Source organism: Natator depressus, chromosome 8 (assembly GCF_965152275.1).
Source record: "Natator depressus isolate rNatDep1 chromosome 8, rNatDep2.hap1, whole genome shotgun sequence".
In the NCBI taxonomy this organism is placed as follows: Eukaryota; Metazoa; Chordata; order Testudines; family Cheloniidae; genus Natator; species Natator depressus.
Window position 1 is genome coordinate 34,708,255 of NC_134241.1, and position 20,520 is coordinate 34,728,774.

The 20,520-nt window shown below is 47.5% G+C and overlaps 1 protein-coding gene across 1 annotated transcript in view; it reads right to left on the reverse strand.

The window, feature by feature from the left end:
- Positions 1-20,520, reverse strand: part of ECSCR (endothelial cell surface expressed chemotaxis and apoptosis regulator) — a 49,519-nt gene that overhangs the window by 16,922 nt on the left and 12,077 nt on the right. Inside the window, exons 2-5 of the mRNA XM_074962128.1 lie at positions 7,834-7,878; positions 2,902-2,943; positions 2,135-2,185; positions 870-977 (exon numbers count right to left, since the gene is read on the reverse strand). Coding sequence (XP_074818229.1) covers positions 870-977; positions 2,135-2,185; positions 2,902-2,943; positions 7,834-7,878 — 246 coding nt within the window. The remainder of the gene's footprint in view (positions 1-869; positions 978-2,134; positions 2,186-2,901; positions 2,944-7,833; positions 7,879-20,520) is intronic.

The following is a 20,520-nucleotide window of genomic DNA, read 5'->3' on the forward strand; positions in this document are numbered from 1 at the left end:
GTTTGAGAGAGTGGGACCTATTTAGTTAGAGGTCAGATCTCTTCATCCGATTTGACTTTGAACCATTTCACATTTTTGATCATTTGGAGATGCTTCCTCTGAATGGTGATGATGGTGAGGGGCCATGTTTCAGTCCCATAGGTCAGGCTACTGACCATGGAAAAGGGGAATGGCTATTTCGCAATAATGGTTATTTTGGTAGGAGACAGACAGGAGAGCAGTTGCACAGCTGAGCAGACACTCACCTACATCCACCGAACAAAGCAGAATTTTGTTGATGCAGCTTCTGAGCTTAGACCAGTCCTCAGTGACTTAGGAACACATGTGTTGCTCCTTAATGCTCCTAAGTTACGTAGGTGCTTTTGAAAAGCCCACAATGGCTCTAAATCTGAAGTAAAACTTTCTCAGTTTGAGAGTGTTTAGGCAGTGTGCTCTAGTGGATAAGGCACTGAAGTAGGAATCAGGAGACCTGAGTTCAATTCTCTGTGTGACCTTGGCCAAGTCACTTCCCTCCCTGTTCCTCAGTTTTCCCATCTGTAAAATGGCAATAATACTGACCTTCTCTGCAAAAGTGCTTTAAGAGCTAAAGATGCAAAGTGTTGTAAAAAAGCTATAGTGTTATAGTCTGGCCTATTGTAGAAATAGGAGCCAGTTGTGACGTTAAGATCTGATTTCAGATTCAATCTCTCTCATAGATCAGGGATGTTCAGACCTAGGGGGTTGATTTAGGATCATGTTGTGTTTGCTTGTTTGGGGAAAAATTATGTTTTTAAAGGAATTTTTCAGACAAAAGGGGCAGTATATTTCCAGAGGAATTTACCCAGATAGCAAACGTGGACCCGAAATAGGAAAAATTCAGACTTGCTTACCATTTGGGTTTATATTTGCAGACTGAAGCTTGTAGCTTTCTGTTGACAGCCTTTGTCTCCCGTCTCCTGGGGAGGAGTCCTTGCTTCTAGCCACCTGCAGCAGCCTCCCTGAGCCAGTTTCAGTGGAACCAGAAGGCAGAGAAGCAAAAATAAGGTAAGGGAGCACTTTTTGTTTGAAAATCCATTGATTCAATCCTTTGCATCATTCTAAGTGATTTGACAGCTGCTTCCATGGAACTAGACACAGGAACCCTCTACTAGCCACAGGGTTCCTCTACCAATTTTGCTGCCCCAAGCAGTCGCTGCCGAATTGCCGCCGCCACAGCAGCGGTGGAGCTGCTGCCAAATTGCCGCTGTGCCCGGAAGAGCGGTGGAGCTGATGCCTAAAAGCTGCTGCGGCGGGAAGAGCAGCAGAGCTGCCACCGAATTGCCGCCGTGGGACACGGACTGCCGCCCCAGTCTGAATGCCACCCCAGGCACCTGCTTGGAAAGCTGGTGCCTGGAGCCGGCCCTGACTAGCCAGACCTGCATGGGCTAATGGATTAACCCTGGGACTGGGAGCCTAGAGCGTGGGTTTAGTCCCAACTCTCACAGGGCGGCTCTGGTTCAATGTCCCTCTCAGTAAAATGGAGATAACAACCCAGCAGGGGTGTTGTAAAGAGTGTTTAGTGGGTGTCAAGCACCACACATTGTTAATCACTTGTTTGAATGAAAAAGTGAAACCTGTGTAACTCGAACTTAATTTTTTGTAAAGTGAGCGTGGTGCAGAGAAGCCTCTTCTAATGAAGGATGTGGTTGCTATCCTTATTTCTATTGCAGTAGCACTCAGAGGCCCAGGCCAGACACCAGGGACACTGTATCCTTCTGGCCCACATACCCACACCAAGTCTCCTCCCTGAAGAGCTCACAGTCAATACATATGGTGAACCAGCAGGTGGATAAAAAAAATCCTCAATCCTGGGGGAGGAGAAGGTAAGCATTGAAAGCAAGACCTGCACCAAAGTTAGGCACTCAGCAGGCCATAGCAGACAGGCCTCCTGAATGCAGACCCACAATTGGCCCGTTCACCTGCCTGCTAAATAGCTTCTGTTTTCACTTGGCTGAACACAAAAGCTGCCCAGCAGCCTACAACACAGGCCAATTACTGGACAAGCCAGCCAGGATGCTCCCTCCACTACTGCTCTGTGGGTTCTGCTGGCATCCAGTACCACATGGGCTATACGTCCGTAGTATCCCTCAGGCTCTTCCCCTTTGGCCGACTTTACCTGAGCTGTGGTTCTGGCCTGCAGGGACTGGCGATGGTGAGGAAACAATAGCTGAAACAGGAGCAAAGTGATGAAGTTAGATCCTTCACACCCCAGCAGCAGGTGTCATCCTGCTGGGCCCAAGGCAGGCTGCGGTGGGTGGATGGGAAGGGGCCTTCCATGCAGCATAGGGTTCAGAGATTGATGTGGTGAGGAGGAAGCAGCAGTGAAGAGGACTTCATCCATCACCAGGCCTGAGACAGGCTGATGTAGCTAGGGGCAGGTCCAGCCCCTGGACTGGGTGGGGGCCCATTGCCAGAGAGCACAGAGATCTGACCCAGGGAGAGAGGGGATTGGTGAGCATTGGCAAGGCACGGAGCCAGGAGGGCCACCACACAACCACTTGTAGGCCCCATCCCTGCCTCACAGCTTCTTCTCCTGGCTCACTCTCCTCCCAGCTACCAGTCTTCCCCTCAACAGGCAGCCAAGCTAAGCCTCCCACTCACTGCTCCTGGGCAGACAGACCAGGAGAGGAGGAGCCAGACTGGGGCCATGCTTCATGTCCCCATTAGGGATCTGCTCTTTCCTCTGACCCCAGAGACCTGAGGGAGGAGGGGTTGCATTGCACAGCAGTCAGCACTGGAGAGGAAATGCAGTCCCATAGGAAAGACAGAGACCCTTCAGCAGGAAGGGGGTCCTCAGGTTGTATTGGATCTGGGCCCCATTTATTCTCAAACCACCACCGGCTAGTGCTGGATGTTGTAACTGGATCGAGGCGCTGGCTGTACCTGCTGTGACGCTGGCTGTGATTCGTGGCGTGGCCGTAGTATCTGAAATGACATGACCAAGGTAGTTTGTGCAGAGTCACGGCTGGAGAGTCAAGCTACCCCACTTCCCATGTTTTTCTCTGCTAATCGTTTGGATTGTGTCCTCTGGTCAGGCTGCAGAAGACACTTAATCCCACTTCCCAAAAGCAGCAGATAGTGAGAGGTGATGAACTGTTTAGAATGCGACACCTGTTGATGGTATTGTTTAAGGAGCTATATGTATATGTAGTAAGGTATAAATTTATAACAGGGAGAACAATTAACCGTTGGAACAATTTATTCAGAGTCGAGGTGGATTCTCCACCACGGACAATTTTTAAATCAAGATTAGAAGTTTTTCTAAAAGAACTGCTCTGGGAATTATTTGGGGGCAGCTCTCTGGCCTGTGTGCTACAGGAGGTCAGACTAGATGGTCACAATGTTTCACCCTTGGAATCTATCTTATTTCTATTCTCTATTTAATCAAAAAGTACAGATATGATTTCACTCATGCAGAAATTCATTTAAGTGGTGCCTAGGTCTTGTGCCACACCTCTGCCCTGGGGTGAATTCCTCCCCCAAGAACAAGGCCTACAGGTATGTATAACTCAGCAATATAATCAGTCAGGTTCCTAATGGTCAGGGCTACAAGAGGAGGGTATAACAGTGCTTCATTTTAGGGTAACTGTTTTCTGTGGGTCTCTTATTGTTCTTGTGCTGCTCCTTGGGGTGTTTCCAATGCTTGGCATCGTGCAATAATAAACTAGTGCCCATTGCTCTATCTTGGTGGAGAAAGGCCATTTGAGAGGTTTTCTGGAGCTGAGGCAATACTTAAAGCACGTGTTCAGAGCTTTGTTAAATTGGGATCTTAATGCTGTTGAGCACCATGGGTCAGATATTTAGGGACCTAAAGATGCAGCTTGGTGCTCAATGGGGTTTTCAAAAGCAGCTAGGCATCCCACATGGTGCTTTAAAAATCTGCCCGTCTCCTCAGAGTTTTCATCTCCGGACTGGACTGCAGATGCCAGAATTACCTTGGGCCCTAGTTACAGCGGTTTTCCAATTGCAACTTCTCAGATCCTTTCTTTCCAGTAATTAATTAAAATATAAACCTCAGGGGACAGGAATAAGCATATGAAAACCAGCAATATGTCATAGTAAAGCCCCTTGGAGGGCAGGGGAAGGAAAGTATTTCCAGTATTTGGGGAAGGGCTTGCATGCCCTTGACCAGTTCTGGCAAGGACAGGTGCCATTAACACTACTGAAATCTAATTCCCAAGCCTCTCTTTTGTGCTGTCACAATCACCTTTCCCACCTCTATGATGGTGGAGCAACCATTAGAAAGAAAACACAGGGACAGTCAAGCAAGAGCTTGTCCTCCAGGGAGGATGTCCTTCAGTGGAAATCAACTGTAGTTAACACAAGCAAAAAAGAGTAACATCAAAATTGTGAGCTGTAGCTCACGAAAGCTTATGCTCAAATAAATTGGTTAGTCTCTAAGGTGCCACAAGTACTCCTTTTCTTTTTGCGAATACAGACTAACACGGCTGCTACTCTGAAACCTATCAAAATTCCCACTGATTATGATGCAACCCAGCCCTCTGCCTTTAGGGGAGGAACCCACCTTCCCATTAGCATTCCCTCCTTTCCCCAGCAGCCAAGTTATGGGTCTTTTCCTGAGCAGTGTTGCAAAGGGAGGGGGAAGCTGAGCTGAGGTTAACCCCTTGTTCTCGAGGGGCCAGGGAGTGTCCCCGTACCCGGATTAGACTGGCCGGAACAAAGTAAGGCCAACATTTGGCTGTCAGATCCACCCTCCCAAAGTTCCATGTGAGCAGGGACAGAGGAGTTGAGATCTGCCATGCGGGGTGGAGAATGGGATCCTACCCTGTGTGTGCAGAAACCTTTCAGGCAAATCTGTTCTCCAGGGGGCGATGGAAGAGCGGAGCCATTCCTGACTGTGAATCTCAAGAACAACGCTCACCCCAGAGCCTGGGAGAGCACAGATCCAGGTCAGGCCCATCTCTGCTAGAGAACAAGCATCCATCTTCTCTTCTTTCACATTCTTTCCAGGAATGAAACCCCCCCCCCCTTACACAGCACACAGAAGCTGTTCCCTGGGAGCCAAACGCCCATCTCGGTGCCTGTGGATGTGGCAGTGGGAGGAGGGGGCATTCAATGTAGCTGCATCTTTCACGCTGCTGCTTGTGCCAACAGCAGTAAAGTGCTGTGACCTTGGTCCCTACTGGCATGCAAAGGGTTTATGCGGGAGCTCTGGGCTCCGAGGGCTGCATTAGCACCTTGCTGCCAAAGAGCTCCCCACTCCCTGAGCAGCTCTTTGTGGTTCCTGGCCCCTTTGTCTCAGCTTTGGGAAGCCTACTGCAGCCTTGGGGCTGGGTTAGCTCCCACAGCGTGAGCTGTAGGGGAAGACTAAGGGTATGTCTCCACTGCAACTACAAACCCGTGGCTGGCCCATGCCAGCTGACTGGGGCTCAGGCTGCGGGGCTGTTGAATTGTGGTGTAGACTTTTGGGCTCAGGCTGCAACCCAAACTCTGGGACCCTCCCCCCTCATGGGGTCCTAGCTCAGACATCCACACCACAATTAAATAGCCTCTTAGCCCGAGTCAGCTAGCACAGGCCAGTCACGTGTGTCTAATTGCAGTGTAGACATACCCAAAGAGGCCAGGGGCTTAGGGAACTGAGTCAGAGCCACCAGTGTCTTTGCCCCAGTGGGCCCCTCACCCACCGGACCCGGTTCTGCCTGGCTCAGCTTTAACTCTCACACTATGCTTTAGGGCAGGGGTGGCCAACCTGAGCCTGAGAAGGAGCCAGAATTTACCAATGTACATTGCCAAAGAGCCACAGTAATATGTCAGCAGCCCCTCACATGAGCTCCCCACCTCCTGGTCCCAGCACCTCCCAACTGCCAGCAGCCCCACGGATCAGCACCTTCCCCTCCCTCCCCGCACATCCCGATCAGCTGTTTCGTGCTGTGCAGGAGGCTCTGGGGGGAGGAGCAAGGGCACAGCAGTCTCAGGGGAGGGGGTGGGAAGGGATGAGGTGGGGGCAGGGCCTGTGGCAGAGCCAGGGGTTGAGCAGTGAGCATCCCCAGGCACATGGAAAGTTGGCGTCTGTAGATCCAGCCCCGGAATTGGTGCCTATACCAGGAGCTGCATATTAACTTCTGAAGATCCGCACGTGGCTCCAGAGCCACAGGTTGGCCACCCCTACTCTAGGGCCTGGGTGGGACAGGGAGCTGGAGACACAGTGGGTTCTGGTAACACCAATTCCTTTTCCTTTCTTCTCTTGACCATGTTGTCCTTCCCACCTGATAGCTCCGTTCTGGATGTGTGAGAAGCCCCATTTCCCACATCTAGCCAGTCCTGCCAACTCTCACGATTTTACCATGAATCTTGTGCTATTTGGTGTTTGCCTTAAACCCCCAGCTCTTGGAATCCTGTGATTAGGGCAGGGTCTCAGCTTCCATTTTTTTAAAAAAGTAAGTTTAGTCCTCATGGTTATAGAGAAAAGCTGAGTGCCCCCTAAAAGCTCAGAAATCAAAGGCCAGATAAATAAATCCAGAAGTTAATTATTATTATTTTTATAATTTTTGTTTCAAATCTCATAATTTTGGGAGCCTAACCCATGATTTTTGAATGCATGAGTTAGCAATACTGAGTCCAAGTTTGCATCCACTTTTCCTAACTCGATGGTGCCTAGATAAGTGACAGCAGCTTTCAAATGTGCAGCAGAAGCTCAAAACAAGGGACACAACAGGAATTAGTGCCCAGCCAGGGAGCTTGGGGGCACCATTCTTTTTTTACAGATAACGTTCCCCAGAGCACCGGTTTCCAGATACAACATTTCTGATGGTAAACAGGGAGATAACATCTGGGGAGGGGAATCTGGAGTGATGTAGTGGGAAAACTGATTGCACTGCTGTGGAGAGAGAACCAATGGCCTTGCAAACTTCCTTATGCACAGCACAGCCAACACCCACCTGTGCTGAGTCCCCAATTTCTCCTGCATTGCACAAAGCTCGTTTTAGTTTGTCCCACTTCTGGACCTGCCTTGCTCTCCTTAGAGCTCCAGTTTCCCTCGCCTTTGCGAGTTTTCATGCGTGGAATTTTTAAAGGTCCGCAGTTTCAAAAGTGTTTGCATTAATGGGGGAAAACAACCCTCTTTGTTTTACTGGGTGCCTCTCAGTGTCTAAATACATATACAAACCTGGCTCTTAGGCCTAGACCCTTAGAAGTATTTAGGTGCCTAACTGCCATTGGTTTCCATGAAAGTGAGGCACCTAAATCCCTCTGAGGATCTGGGTCTTAATGCCGGATTTTCAGGTGAGCCCATCACCTACAGCCAGGGCCAGGGTTTCTGACACGCCTGGCATGCTGACTGTCGCAATGGGAGCTGCTGGGCACTGTACTCCCTTGAAAGCCAGGCCCTCGGTCTGCAAACTGAGAGCCAGATTGTTCACTATGATGCCTTCTGTGCCTCAGCACAAAGGCAGTGTAAGTAGGAACCTACGTGGGGACAGGGGATGGATCCTGCGTGTGGGGGCAGTTCAAGTAATATAGCTCTTTGACAGACTCTCCACCCCTCCAGTTGGGCTCCCAATGGCTATGCCCCCATCCCTCCCCACATTCTACATGGTGGGCTTGGTGGAGCTGGTGCAGAGCTCAGCTCCACCACAGGCGGGGCGGGGTGGGTGGAGGGGGAGCCAGTCCACCTCCATGTGCCTGCCCCTTGGATAGCAGAAGCACCCCACTATGCTGGGGACCTTATATTGCCCCTGCAGCCAGGAGTGAATTTCATCCTAAAGCATAATCCCAGCTGTTCTCTAGTTAGTGACTGTTCTAAGAGACACATATGAAGAGGGAGGGGCTGAGATCCTAGGATGATTTGTTTTTTACCTGCTGGGCCTCCTTTAGTGAGAGATGCATTTATGTTCTCAGCATCTGAAAGAGAAAAAAGGCAGCTTGTCAATGAAACAATGGGCTGGTATTTTCCTTGAGGCTGGCAGGGAGGGGATTTCTTTTGGCAGAGCCCCTCAGGCCATTCTGGCTCCATTTGTAACAGGTCTCTATAAATCCACCCCTAGGCACCTGGCTCTGTGTAGGTGGGAAAGCCCCCAGCTGCCTAGGCAAAGAGCAGCCTCATAGCCTGTGGGGCATTCTGTGGATCAGGTCTGGCGAAGCGGGTGCAGCCAGGAATACCTCGCCCCTCCCTATTCCCAAAGGAGTGCTTCATCCCTCGTTCTCATCCCCATTCCCCACCCTCTGGGTTTCTGCTAGGGGAGGGAGTCTAGTTCCCAGTGAGGCTCTGTAGATGGGCGGCAGTGGAGCAACACATCCCCTATTCACCCTAGCCAATGCTCCTTTCCTCACACAAACACCATCTCCTTGGGTGTAACTAAGGTTACAGCTGCTTTGCACCGCCATAGCCTGTCTACAGCTGGAATGTCTTGCTCATGATCAAAACCCCCATCAGCTCAGTGGCAGAGGCAGGACTGCAACCCAGGAGTCCTATCTCCCCTTCCCTGTTCTCTAGGCACAACCTGGCCTCCCACCAGACCAGAGAAGTAGAAGAAGTTGGAGGGAGTAGTCACATATAGCTCTAAAAGCAGTGAATCCTGCAGGGGAAGTGATCCTTAGGCTCCTACAGCTCCAGTCAGTCCCATGCACGGCAGTATCATTGCACGTAATATAACCTGAAACAGGCCAAGGCCACAGAGACTTTGCACCCATTGTTCCAGGTCAGTTCTTCAATACTCAGGTGAAAACTGTTTTACAGGTGCCGAGAGACAGCGCCCAGAGGTTGAATCAGCCCCATCACGACACAGGCTCTGTCCTCACAGTGCAAGCCCAGGATGTACCCTAGCGTTGCTGTTCTCAGGCACGTACGCGTCTGTGTGCTCACACAGAGCGTATCCCACCGTGGTTGCTATTACACACAGACGGAGCATATCCCAGGATTATCATTAAGCACTCATGTGCGCGCACACACACACACACACACACACACGAAGGGAAAAATACACACACACACACACACACACGCATGCACGAAGGGAAAAATACAGAAGGAATGATAATGATCCCTTCCATAATTCCTCTGCCAAAGCATGGTTATAGGATGAAAACGTTGGGCCTCTCCTCCCATGCAGGTCCCGTGGCTGAAAGCCAGAGAGTAGCCCGACAAATGGGCAGCTGACACCTTGTTCTTGTATCGTCTATCTGCAAACCACATTACTGACGTTGTTCCCGCTGGTTGGAGCCAGGTGAATTATAACAGCCCAGAGAGCATGGACTGAGTGCAGGATTCGGCGATGTGCACACCTGTTCGCTAGGAACTGACCTTCCACAATGCCCCCAAAATGTGAGTTCAGACGTAATAATAATTAACTAACAATTTTACCATGAGTCCCTTCCCTGGATTCCGCAGGGTGCCTGGCCTCTCTGCACTGTCCGTTAGGTGTTTGCTGTTTCATTCACACTCCAGCTCCTGGACACTTGTGCTTACATGAGAATCTCCTTTCATTTGACCAAAAAAAAAAAAAAAAAAAAAAAAATCTAGCCCTCCTGATTGTGGGAAGATGCTTGAAAATGACACTTGAATGTACCCTAGAACAGGGACGGGCAATCTGTGGCCCGCGGGCTGCATGCTGCCAGTCAGGGTAATCTGCTGGTGGGACGCCAGACAGTTTGTTTACATTTGCACGGCCGCCCGCAGCGCCCAGTAGCCGCAGGTCGCCATTCCTGGCCAATGCAGAGAGCCACTGGGTGCTGCGGGCGGCCGTGCAAATGTAAACAAAGTGTCTCGCAGCCCGCCAGCGGATTACCCTGACAGGCTGCATGTGACTCGCGGGCTGCAGGTTGCCCACCACTGCCCTAGAGGCTCAGAAGGCAAACAAAAGAACTCCAACTCTATTTATTTTGCAATCTTGTGATTTTTAAGATAATCTCATGATCTTGGAGGGGTCTAACTTGTGAGTTTTGAAAGTTTAGGGTTGGTGATACTGGGGCTGACTGCATTTTTGAGCTTTGTACAGTGCTGTGCACATATGAAAATTTGACCCAAAGTGCCTAAGTGATTTAGGACCCTAAAGTCAATGGCATTTAGGCCCCAGGGGCAGGCCTAAATTCTATTTAAAAATGGGATTTAGGCCCTTCTGAAAATTTGACCCATTGTCATTACTGAATAATTAAGACCACCCAATCCCTTTCAGACAGGCCAGAGAAATCGTTTTGGAGGCTTGAACCTCACGTTTGGTTCTCCCTTTGCCTGTGGAGAGAAGTGATCTAAATCAGCCTATACCCAGGGCCAGATTAACCCATCGCTGGGCCCTAGGCAGACATACATGCCTGGGCCCCTATCTGGTTGGAGGAGGAAGTGGTTTCTTTACTCAGTCCCCTCCCCTCTCCTTGGCAGGGTTGGGAAAGGCAAAGTGAGTCTCAGCTGTGAGTAAAAATTATCTGCCCACTTATCCACTGGTGCCGATTGGTTAGTCTCTAAGGTGCCACTAGTACTCCTTTTCTTTCTGCGAATACAGACTAACACGGCTGCTACTCTGAAACTGCACATTTGAACAGCGTTACAAGGTCACAATGCCATTCATCCAGGGGAGTGACGGTCTTTCACTTTGCGTGCAAATCTGCATCAGTTAAATAAAATAACTACATTTTTAAAATGTAGGCACCCCCCATTAATTTGGGCCATAGGCACGTGCCTAGTTTGCTTATCCATTATTCTGACCCTGCCTATGCCTGCTGCAGATTAATATCTCCTCCACAGAGCACAACTCTCTGACCAGCCCCTAGGGGTAGGAGTGGAGTCAAAGTTCTGGTCAGTCCCCTTCCCCACCAGCATACCCCCCCTCGCCCACCTGCATGGGAAGGGAGCAGTAGCCAAGCAGACCCTGATCTCCCACAAGTAGCTCATGCAAGGGAGTAATGGAAGTGATACCCATACAGGGCAGTACTAGTGGGCGTGGATGTGAAATCACACCCTGGCCCTGCTGAACCCAAGCTTATGGGGCTTTCATAGTTTACAAGGCCAGAAGGTCTGACCTCATGTATAGCACAGGCCAAAGAACTTCCCTGAACTGATTCCTGGTTGAACCAGAGCAGATCTTTTAGAAAAACATCTACCATGACCCTTGGTAAGTTGTTCCAATGGTTAATTACCCTCACTGTTCAAAATGTACACTGTATTTCCAGTCTGAATTTGTCTAGCTTCAACTTCCAGCCACTGGATTGTGCTTGTGTGGCCCCTGGGAATTTATGCTTAGTACATATTTTTCGGATGGAAGTTCCTCAGCTAGAAGGTTTTTTTCAAAGTCATTTTAAAAGTATCCCAGCCAGATGAGGAGCTTAACAGCACATACAATTCGATGAAAAATATTAAGCCATAGTTTTCTTTCCAGCTAAAGTTTCTCCCAAGAAAACACCCTTACCCAGAAAATACTCCCCTGCTTTTCCGTTCCATGGCTGCAAAACAATTTGCGTCAATCTCAATGGAAGTTAGTCTGCACTGACAACAGCTGCTGGGCCACAATCCCTCCCACACCTCTTAATAAGCATTGATGCAATATTAATGCCCTAAACATCAGGGTTTGTAAATATCTTACCTGAACAATACTCTGCTGCAAATGTACCACAGAAATTTCCCCCAAAACAAATAGCTCTTCTTTCCCCAAACTATCACTTTTCCAAAGCGAGGGCACCATTCTGTCACCCTGCCTGGAGGACTAACTGCCTGTAACATCGCATTTGCTTTTTTAGATTAAGCCATATTTTTTAGAGCATGCATGTCACTCCAAGCACCTGGAATTTCTACAATAGCTATTGTTTATGCTTGGTAACTTCCAGACAGCTTAGCTGGGGCCTAATGCACTTTTAAGAGAATTGGCTTCTGGGTTGGCAATTGATGTATACAGTTTTCAGCCCAGTTGAATAGAACCTTTTGTAGTGATAAACACCCATTTTTTCATGATTTGTGTGTATAAAAACAAACATCTTCTGTATTTTCCACAGTATGCACCCGATGAAGTGAGCTGTAGCTCACGAAAGCTTATGCTCAAATAAATTGGTTAGTCTCTAAGATGCCACAAGTACTCCTTTTCTTTTTGCGAATACAGACTAACACAGCTGTTACTCTGAAACCTAAAGCAGCTAAGCCCAGAAATTGGACATATGGGAATAGTGGGGGGGGGAGCGGAGGGGAAAGGGAGGAAGCTGCCTCCTGGCAAATAAAGGAAAGGGGAAGGTGACTGCAACTGCTTTGGCCACCCCAACCCACTAGATCCTAGTGAGGGTTGTGTGGTGTTGCTGCTCGGTACAGCTAGAGGGAGCTAGTTCTTCAGTACAGTGCACCATCAGCGTGCTAGCTCCAGTTAAAGGAAGGTTTCAGAGTAACAGCCGCGTTAGTCTGTATTCACAAAAAGAAAAGGAGTACTTGTGGCACCTTAGAGACTGACCAATTTATTTGAGCATAAGCTTTCGTGAGCTACAGCTCACTTCATCGGATGCATACTGTGGAAAATACAGCAGATGTTTGTTTTTATACACACAAATCATGAAAAAATGGGTGTTTATCACTACAAAAGGTTTTCTCTCCCCCCACCCCACCCTCCTGCTGGTAATAGCTTATGTAAAGTGATCACTCTCCTTACAATGTGTATGGAAATGGCCCACCTTGATTATCATATACACTGTAAGGAGAGTGATCACTTTAGATAAGCTATTATCAATAGGAGAGTGGGTTTGTGTGTGGGGGGGGGAGGGGGGGAACCTGGATTTGTGCTGGAAATGGCCCACCTTGATTATCATACACATTGTAAGGAGAGTGATCACTTTACATAAGCTATTACCAGCAGGAGAGTGGGGTGGGGGGAGAGAAAACCTTTTGTAGTGATAAACACCCATTTTTTCATGATTTGTGTGTATAAAAACAAACATCTGCTGTATTTTCCACAGTATGCATCCGATGAAGTGAGCTGTAGCTCACGAAAGCTTATGCTCAAATAAATTGGTTAGTCTCTAAGGTGCCACAAGTACTCCTTTTCTTTTTAGTTAAAGGAAGGTCAGTGAAGGGCTTGAGATTTCCCGGAGACCTTTGTAAGATTGACGACTGCAGAACACCAGTGAGACTGAGCTAGCCAGGCTCCTGGCCTCACTTAGGAGCTGGCCCTTTAAAGCAGGAAAGACACAATGGGATTTTTCATCCAGTCAGCTGACCTGTTGAGCAGTGGGCTGATCAGCCCTACTACCTGATGGAAGTACCATGCGCTCAGACAGGGAGTCATGACGAGTGGTCTGCCAGGGGGAGGGCAGAGATCCATAGAAGGGACCATTAGATCTAGTCGGGCCTCCCATGTAACATAGACCAGAGACTTCCATCCAGCTACTCCTGCACTGAGCCCAATAACTTGAGTTTGAGTAAAGCATCTACACCAGTAAGGCAGCCTGTCTTGTTGAGAAGTCTTCGAGATGGAGAATCTGCCCCTTTCCTTGGTAGTTTGTTCCAATGGTTAAATCAACCTCACATTAAAAATGTGCAGGGCCTGATGAATCTTTTGTGGGCTCTGGTGCCTGGACCGTGGCCTGGCCCCCAAAGGCCCCACCCACACTCCACTCAGAGGCCCCACCTTTGTTCAGCTTCTTTCCCCCCCCGAAGCCCCGCCCATGCTCTGCCTCAAGGCCCTGCCCCTGCTTGGTGTCTTCCCCAAGGCTCCGCCCATGCTCAACCTCTTCCCCCTGAGGCCCTGCCTGCCGCTTGCACAGGTGAGAGGGGCAGGAGAGGAGCAAGCGGTTGGTGGGGCCTCAGGGCAGAGTGCAGGCGTAGCGTGGATCAGGGACACGATTCGGGGGCCGGGGCCCCTTCTAAGTGTGGGCCCAGCACCACAGTGCCATTGGCACCATTGTAAGCCTGCCACTGAAAATGTGTGCTTTATTTCTAATTTGAATTTGCCTTTAATGTCCCGACTTGTTTGTTCTGCCTTTCTCCTCTAGATTAAAGAGCCCTTTAGTACCCAGTATTCTCTCCTGGGGAAGGTATTTATATGCTAATCAAGTCACACCTACAGCTATGTCTACACTGGAGCTAAAGTTTAATTTCCATCTCAAGTGGACGTACACCAAGATAGACAACTAAACCCTGAGGCAGGGAAGCAATGAAAGCCGGACCAAACGACGGCATGGGAGTGAGACACAAAGGGTATGTTTAAAGGAAATGCCAAGCTCACCGTTGCCAGGCTTGCCACGTGGTGAATCCTTGTGTGCGGGGAGGGGAATAATGCTGACAAAGAATGTGCCTGTTGTACGCTGCAGGGGGTGGGGCGGAGTGACTCGGGTCTTACAACACATTCTTCTATGTGTTTGGAGAGTGCCTCTCAATCACACCACAGTCCCAACCCTCGAAAACAGCCTTAGGCACTACTGAAATAGAAGTAAGTAACAATAATAGGTAGGTCGCCTCCAGCAGGGCTGCAATTACAATAAACCTCAGAGCAATTCAAATGACTTGCCACTGAATTTAAGTGCTGCCCAATTACCCTTTTTTTTGAGGCTGGAGTGATTTACGGTTAAATGGTGCAGTTTTAGGTGGGGGATGGGAGGCTGCTGAGTGAGTCATGACGGGAAATATTGCAGTTTCTGGCCCTGCTGTAACAGGAAAGTCCTGATAACAGTGATCCAGGCTTCACCTCCCTCACTCATGGAGCACTTTTTTTAGCCCAGAGGCAGGAGAATTTTGGATTCTGTGTGTGGTATTTCTTCTTTAACCCTATTTTTTATATTATATATATATAGAGAGAGAGAGAGACAGACAGACAGACACACACACGTTAAAACAATGATGTGGTGGGTTTTAGATATTCCCGGTCAGTTTTTATTTTTGGAACTTCAGATGTTTCAAGAGTTTTTGTTCTCAGGCATATTTCCCAGCTGCTCTGCTGCAGCATAAAGAGAGGCACTTGATCTCTTTAAGAAGGTTACAGTCAGTGGCAGGAACTTAACAAACAGCTGTGGTTCATTTTCTTCTTCAGGACCAGAGGCCTGATCTTTCCTTCGACTTCACTGGACTTTGAATCAGGCCCCAGAAGGCCTCTGCTCAGTGACACATGCTAGCAGATTGCTGGATTCCTCATGGGGAAAAATTCATGTCACCCATAAAAAGACGCAGATCTGGGCTTTATGAGGGCAAACTGTATGGGGTTGGAGGGACAGAACTCCATCCCATTGCCGCAGGAGGGCTGTGTAACACCCTGTGCCTTGGCATCACATATATAGGGTGTTATGCCACTGGAGTCACATAAGCAGCCCCTCTCCTGGCCTGATTCTTGCCTGTTTGGGGGTGGGGTGAAATCCTTCCTTTCTCAATGTGCAGAGAGCTCTCCTATTCCCCCCTACTCTGCTCTGTAAATGGTAAGTACAGGGCCTATGTTACCTTATAGCGGCCCTCTGCCCCGAGATCCACACCCCCCCCTTTGGTTTTTATGAGGTACAGAGTACATGCTTCCAGAGAAGAGAGTGGAATCATCAAATAATACTTTGACCTTTCATCTCAGTCTTTCAAAGCACTTGAGCCAAGATTTTCCTAATTACGAGCCTAAATTTAGGCTTCTGTGATGTTTAGATGCCGCTTGTAATTATTAGAACTGGGAGCACTGGCTGTTGGGAGTCTGAAAGGACAGGAAACAGGAAGGGGAGTGGGAAGTTAAGAAGGCGGAGCGAGAGCTACCAAGGGCGCAGCAGCAGCTTGGTAAAGAGGTTTCCACTTTTATTTTTAAAGTCCTGTTGAAATTTGTTAGTACCTTGCCTGGTTGCTACAACATTTTGGTGCTGAGGGATGGATCTTCTGCCTCTGAACCCACCTGCACCCTTGCTGCAAAGCCCAGCTGAGCCTCCAGTTGCTTTTACTGCCTGGATCCATATGTCTGAGACTTATCTGCTTGCAATCAGTGCTACAGAGATTTCTGAAGTAAGAAAGCGTGCTCTCCTAATCCACTGCCTTGGAGCAGAAGGGCAGCGTATATTTTACACTTTTCCCCTTGCAGATGACAAATATGAGACTGCACTCTCTGCATTAAAGAATTTTGTGCCAAAAGTGAATGTAGTAGCTAATTGCTACAGATTTTGCCAGCATCAGCAGAAAACAGGGGAGACTATAATGCAGTATATTGCTTCCCTGAGGAGTCTGATTGTAACTTGTGACTTTGGGAATATCGCAGATGACATGATTAGAGACCAGCTCATTGAGAAAACAACCATGCTTCTTGTAAGAGAACGTGTACTTCTAGAACCACAACTTACACTAGAAAAAGCAATAACCATTGCTACGCAGATTGAGTCAGCTACAGCTGAAGCCAAAATAATGAGCATGGATACAGGAGGCAGTCTGGGCTGTGACTCCTTTGCGGAAAAGTTCACTGTCGCTGCAGACAAATGATTACAAGAGGAAAACTAATGGAAAACCACTGAATCAGCAAATTCAAAATACAGTAAAAGTATGCTTTCGTTGTGGATCCTCACAATACCTTGCAAGCTACACAGGATGTCCAACAAAAGTAGTTCAGTGCAATCATTGCAAAAAGATTGGGTATTTTGCTAAAGTATTTCGCAGCAGCCAGTTCAATCAACAGGTGCATGCAGTTACAATACCAGATGTTACTGTGCTGAGCATGGACATAATCACTACTGCACATATTCCAGAACAAATAAAGTGCACTGTAAACGTTTCCGCCATACCCTCAGGCAAATCACACTCTATTCAGCTAATGTTGGACACTGGCTCAGCAGTATCTATACTACCGGATTCCATCTATTTGCATTACTTTAAAGATGTGTCTCTTACTGAACCCAAACTCCACTTGGTGTGCTATTTGAAAAAAACATATTCTAGTACATGGCTGCCTGCCAGCAATAGTTACTTTTGGTGATTGCTGTGTAACTGCAGAGTTCTTCGTTGTCCACAAAGGCACTCCTATCCGTGGCAGAGATTTATTGGCTGCTTTAAATCTCAGGGTAGTTAATGGATGAACTGATCTTCCTCAGTAAAGCACTCTTGCGGTATACACACCAGTTTCAGCTGGGACCCAACACCAGGTTGAGGAGAAACTTGGCTGTGCTTATGGGTTTCTGCATAAAGTTAAAATATGGAATAATGTGATGCCTGTACGACAGAAGTTATGGCGCTTACCATTTTCAGTCAGGGAAGCTGTTTCAGAGGAACTTAGAAAACCTGTTCAAAAGGACATTATTGAAGAGATTGACTCCTCGGAATGGTTTCACCTATAGTAGTGATGCAGAAGAAGGGTGGAGGCATTCGCCTTTGTGTGGACTTAAGGGAGCCAAATAAAGCTATTGTGATTGACAGTCATCCTCTTCCTCACACAAAAGAAGTATTTGCAGAACTCCGTGGAGCAAAGATGTTTTCTACTCTTGATTTGGAGACCGCATACTACCAGGTTATGTTGCATGAAGATAGCAGAGACCTCACAGCATTTATTAAACATGAGGGGCTATTTCGTTTTAAACATGTTCCATACGGTCTTGCATCAGCCCCAAGTGCCTTCCAAAAAAATGATGTCATTGATTCTGAAGACTCAACATGGAGTTCAGTGCTATCTGGATGATATTATCATGTTTGGAAATACTTCTGAGGAGCATGACAACCTGCAGTCTATACTAAACTGCATCAGCAAAGCAGGCCTCAAGCTCAATACGTCCAAATGCAAATTTAGACAAACTGAACTCTCCTTTCTGGGGCATACAATTTCACAGGCTGGACTAAAAACCTGATCCAGATCATATCCTGGCAATTTCAAATGCTCCTCCTCCAACAGATTTGCAAACCTTACGTTTGTTAGGGAAAAAGGGTTTCCCTCCCGTCTAGGGTTGGGAGAGTAGCCTTCCCTGGACTTCTGTATTAGGTAAACAAACACAGAGTCAGGTCTCTTAGATAAAATGAGGCACTTTAATGCTAGCAAGTATGACAGCTGAAGGGCTCACCAATTCCTACACAGAGGAATATGGCGAAGCCCAGAACAATGAACAAGGTAGAGCTTTTATAGCTTGGTTCAACATACTTTGTGATATCTCTTCCAGTTCAAACCGGTCAACCCCTGTTGGTCTGAGTCCTGAGGTATGAACATGGAGGCCCATCTGTATAAGGAATTCCTTCCCCAAACGGGGAGTACAGGTTACACATAGTTCAAATTCTTTCTACCCATAAACATAGAGAAAGGACAGATAAGCATAGAAAAAAAACAGAAGCCTAGCTTTACATGATTATAGGGTTGTTTTCTGGTTCTTTTCTTTATCACGTTCCTTCTTAGGTCTTACCTCCTGGTATGCAAAATTCATTCCCAATTATGCTTCTGTCATTGAACCATTATGAGAATTACTACGGAGAAGTTCAACCTGCGTGTGGACAACGGATGCACAAGCTAGTTTTGAAACGGTGAAAGACTTGATTGTACATAGTCCAGTACTTGCACTATTCACTCCTGCATTACCCAGAATTGTAGCTACTGATGCTTCTGATTATGGACTTGGGCTGTCCTCACACAACTTCATGAGGACAACACAGAGAGGACTGTTGCATTTGCTTCAAGGACACTAAGTAATGCTGAGAGAAAATATTCTACAGTTGAAAAAGAAGCACTTGCTTGTGTCTGGGCTACTGAAAAATGGAGAACTTACCTGTGGGGCCACATGTTCAAGTTGCGCACAGACCACAGCCCTTTGATAACGTTGCTCACCACTAAAGGACTGGGAAGAGCAGGATATTGTTTTGCTAGATGGTCTGCAAGACTACTCTTTCAATTATGAACTGGAATATAAGCCTGGAAACCAAAATGTCGTAGCTGATTGCCTTTTTCGCCTGTCTTTGCCTTCACCAGATGGTCCACCGGAGGATGAGGATGTAGTAGCTGCGCTTATTACAAGCAGTCTTACTGCAGTTACAAAAGAACAATTTCAAGCTGCTTGTTCAGCGTGTCCAATTCAACAAAAATGACAGGAATTTCTGACAAAGAGATGGCCCAGTAACCCTAAAAACCTTGACCCAGTTTTGCGGCCTTATTTTAGGGTTCGGGATGAACTTTCTTTGCTTGATGGCTGTGTGCTATGAGGTACACACTGGTGACTTGTGCCAGAAGAATTACAGTCAAAACTCATACACTTGGCACATGATACTCATCAAGGAATTGTCAGAACCAAACAACGACTACGGGATCTGTATTGGTGGCCAATGTACCCTTCCATTGTGACATGTACCCTTCCATTACAGCCTGTTCCTCTTCCTGAATCTGCATGGGAAAAAGTGGCGATTGACATTGTCGGACCCTTTGATGCTGCTCCAAGATAGCTCAGTGGTTTGAGCATTGGCCTGCTAAACCCAGGGTTGTGAGTTCAATCCTTGAGGGGGCCATTTAGGGATCTGGGGCAAAAATTGGGGATTGGTCCTGCTTTGAGCAGGGGGTTGGAGTAGATGACCTCCTGAGGTCCCTTCCAACCCTGATATTCTATGAAGTTACTGCTGTTATGCCATCACTTTAATAGACTATTTCAGTAAATGGCCTGAGGTAGTGTTTACATTGCAAATCTCTTCTGCTACAGTAATTAAGTTCCTCTCTCCAGTTTTTAGCAGGGAAGGTAACCCCAAAGAACTGGTTTCAGATAATGGTAGTCAATTTACTTCCCTGGAGTTTGAAACTTTTCTAGCAGAGAGGAACATTTTACACAGAAGGTCATCCCTATATTACCCTCAAGCCAATGGGGAAATCGAACAGTTTAACAGAAGTTTGAAAGAGAGTTTGCAAACGGCTAAACTGGAAGGGCGATTGTGTATAACTTTCACTACTGATTTCTTGCAGGCATACTGGGCTACACAACATGCCACAACGCAAAGATCACCCGCAGAGTTTCTGCATGGGAAACAGATGAATACTAAACTGAACATTGCTGGATTGTTAAAGGCATGACCTGATGCCCCAACCGAGGATAATGTGAGAAAAACAGTTGAACAGAACCAAGCAAAGTAGAAGGCTTTCACAGACAAGTGGTGGGCTGCTAAGGAACCAAAGTTTGAGTGTGGTTCCTTTGTTAGAATACGAAAATCTGGAATTTTACGTAAAGGGGACCATAAATTCACAGCTCCTCTTAAAATCAGAGAAGAAGGGACTTTACATCTATCGACTTTCTGATGGGCAGGTATGGAATGCTTCTTATCTTGCACCTGCCTATGCACCAAGAGGAGATTATGCGAACACCCAGTCTGCACTGGATGACTTCACCATAGTATCAACACAACAAGACATTAAACTGGAACCAGGGCTTGAGAGACTGCCTGTCAGACCCAGATGACCACCTGTCTGGACTAAAGACTATGTTATGTAATATCTACAGTGTTTTCAGTGTAATATTTCTGCCAACAGTATAGTGTCTTGTTTCATATTTGTTCCTGTGGTTAGAACAAGAATGTTTATTTTATTGGGAGAGTTTCTTAAGAGAGGAGGGAATGTGGTGTTTAGATGCTGCTTGTAATTATTAGAGCTGGGAGCACGGGCTGTTGGGAGTCTGAAAGGACAGGAAACA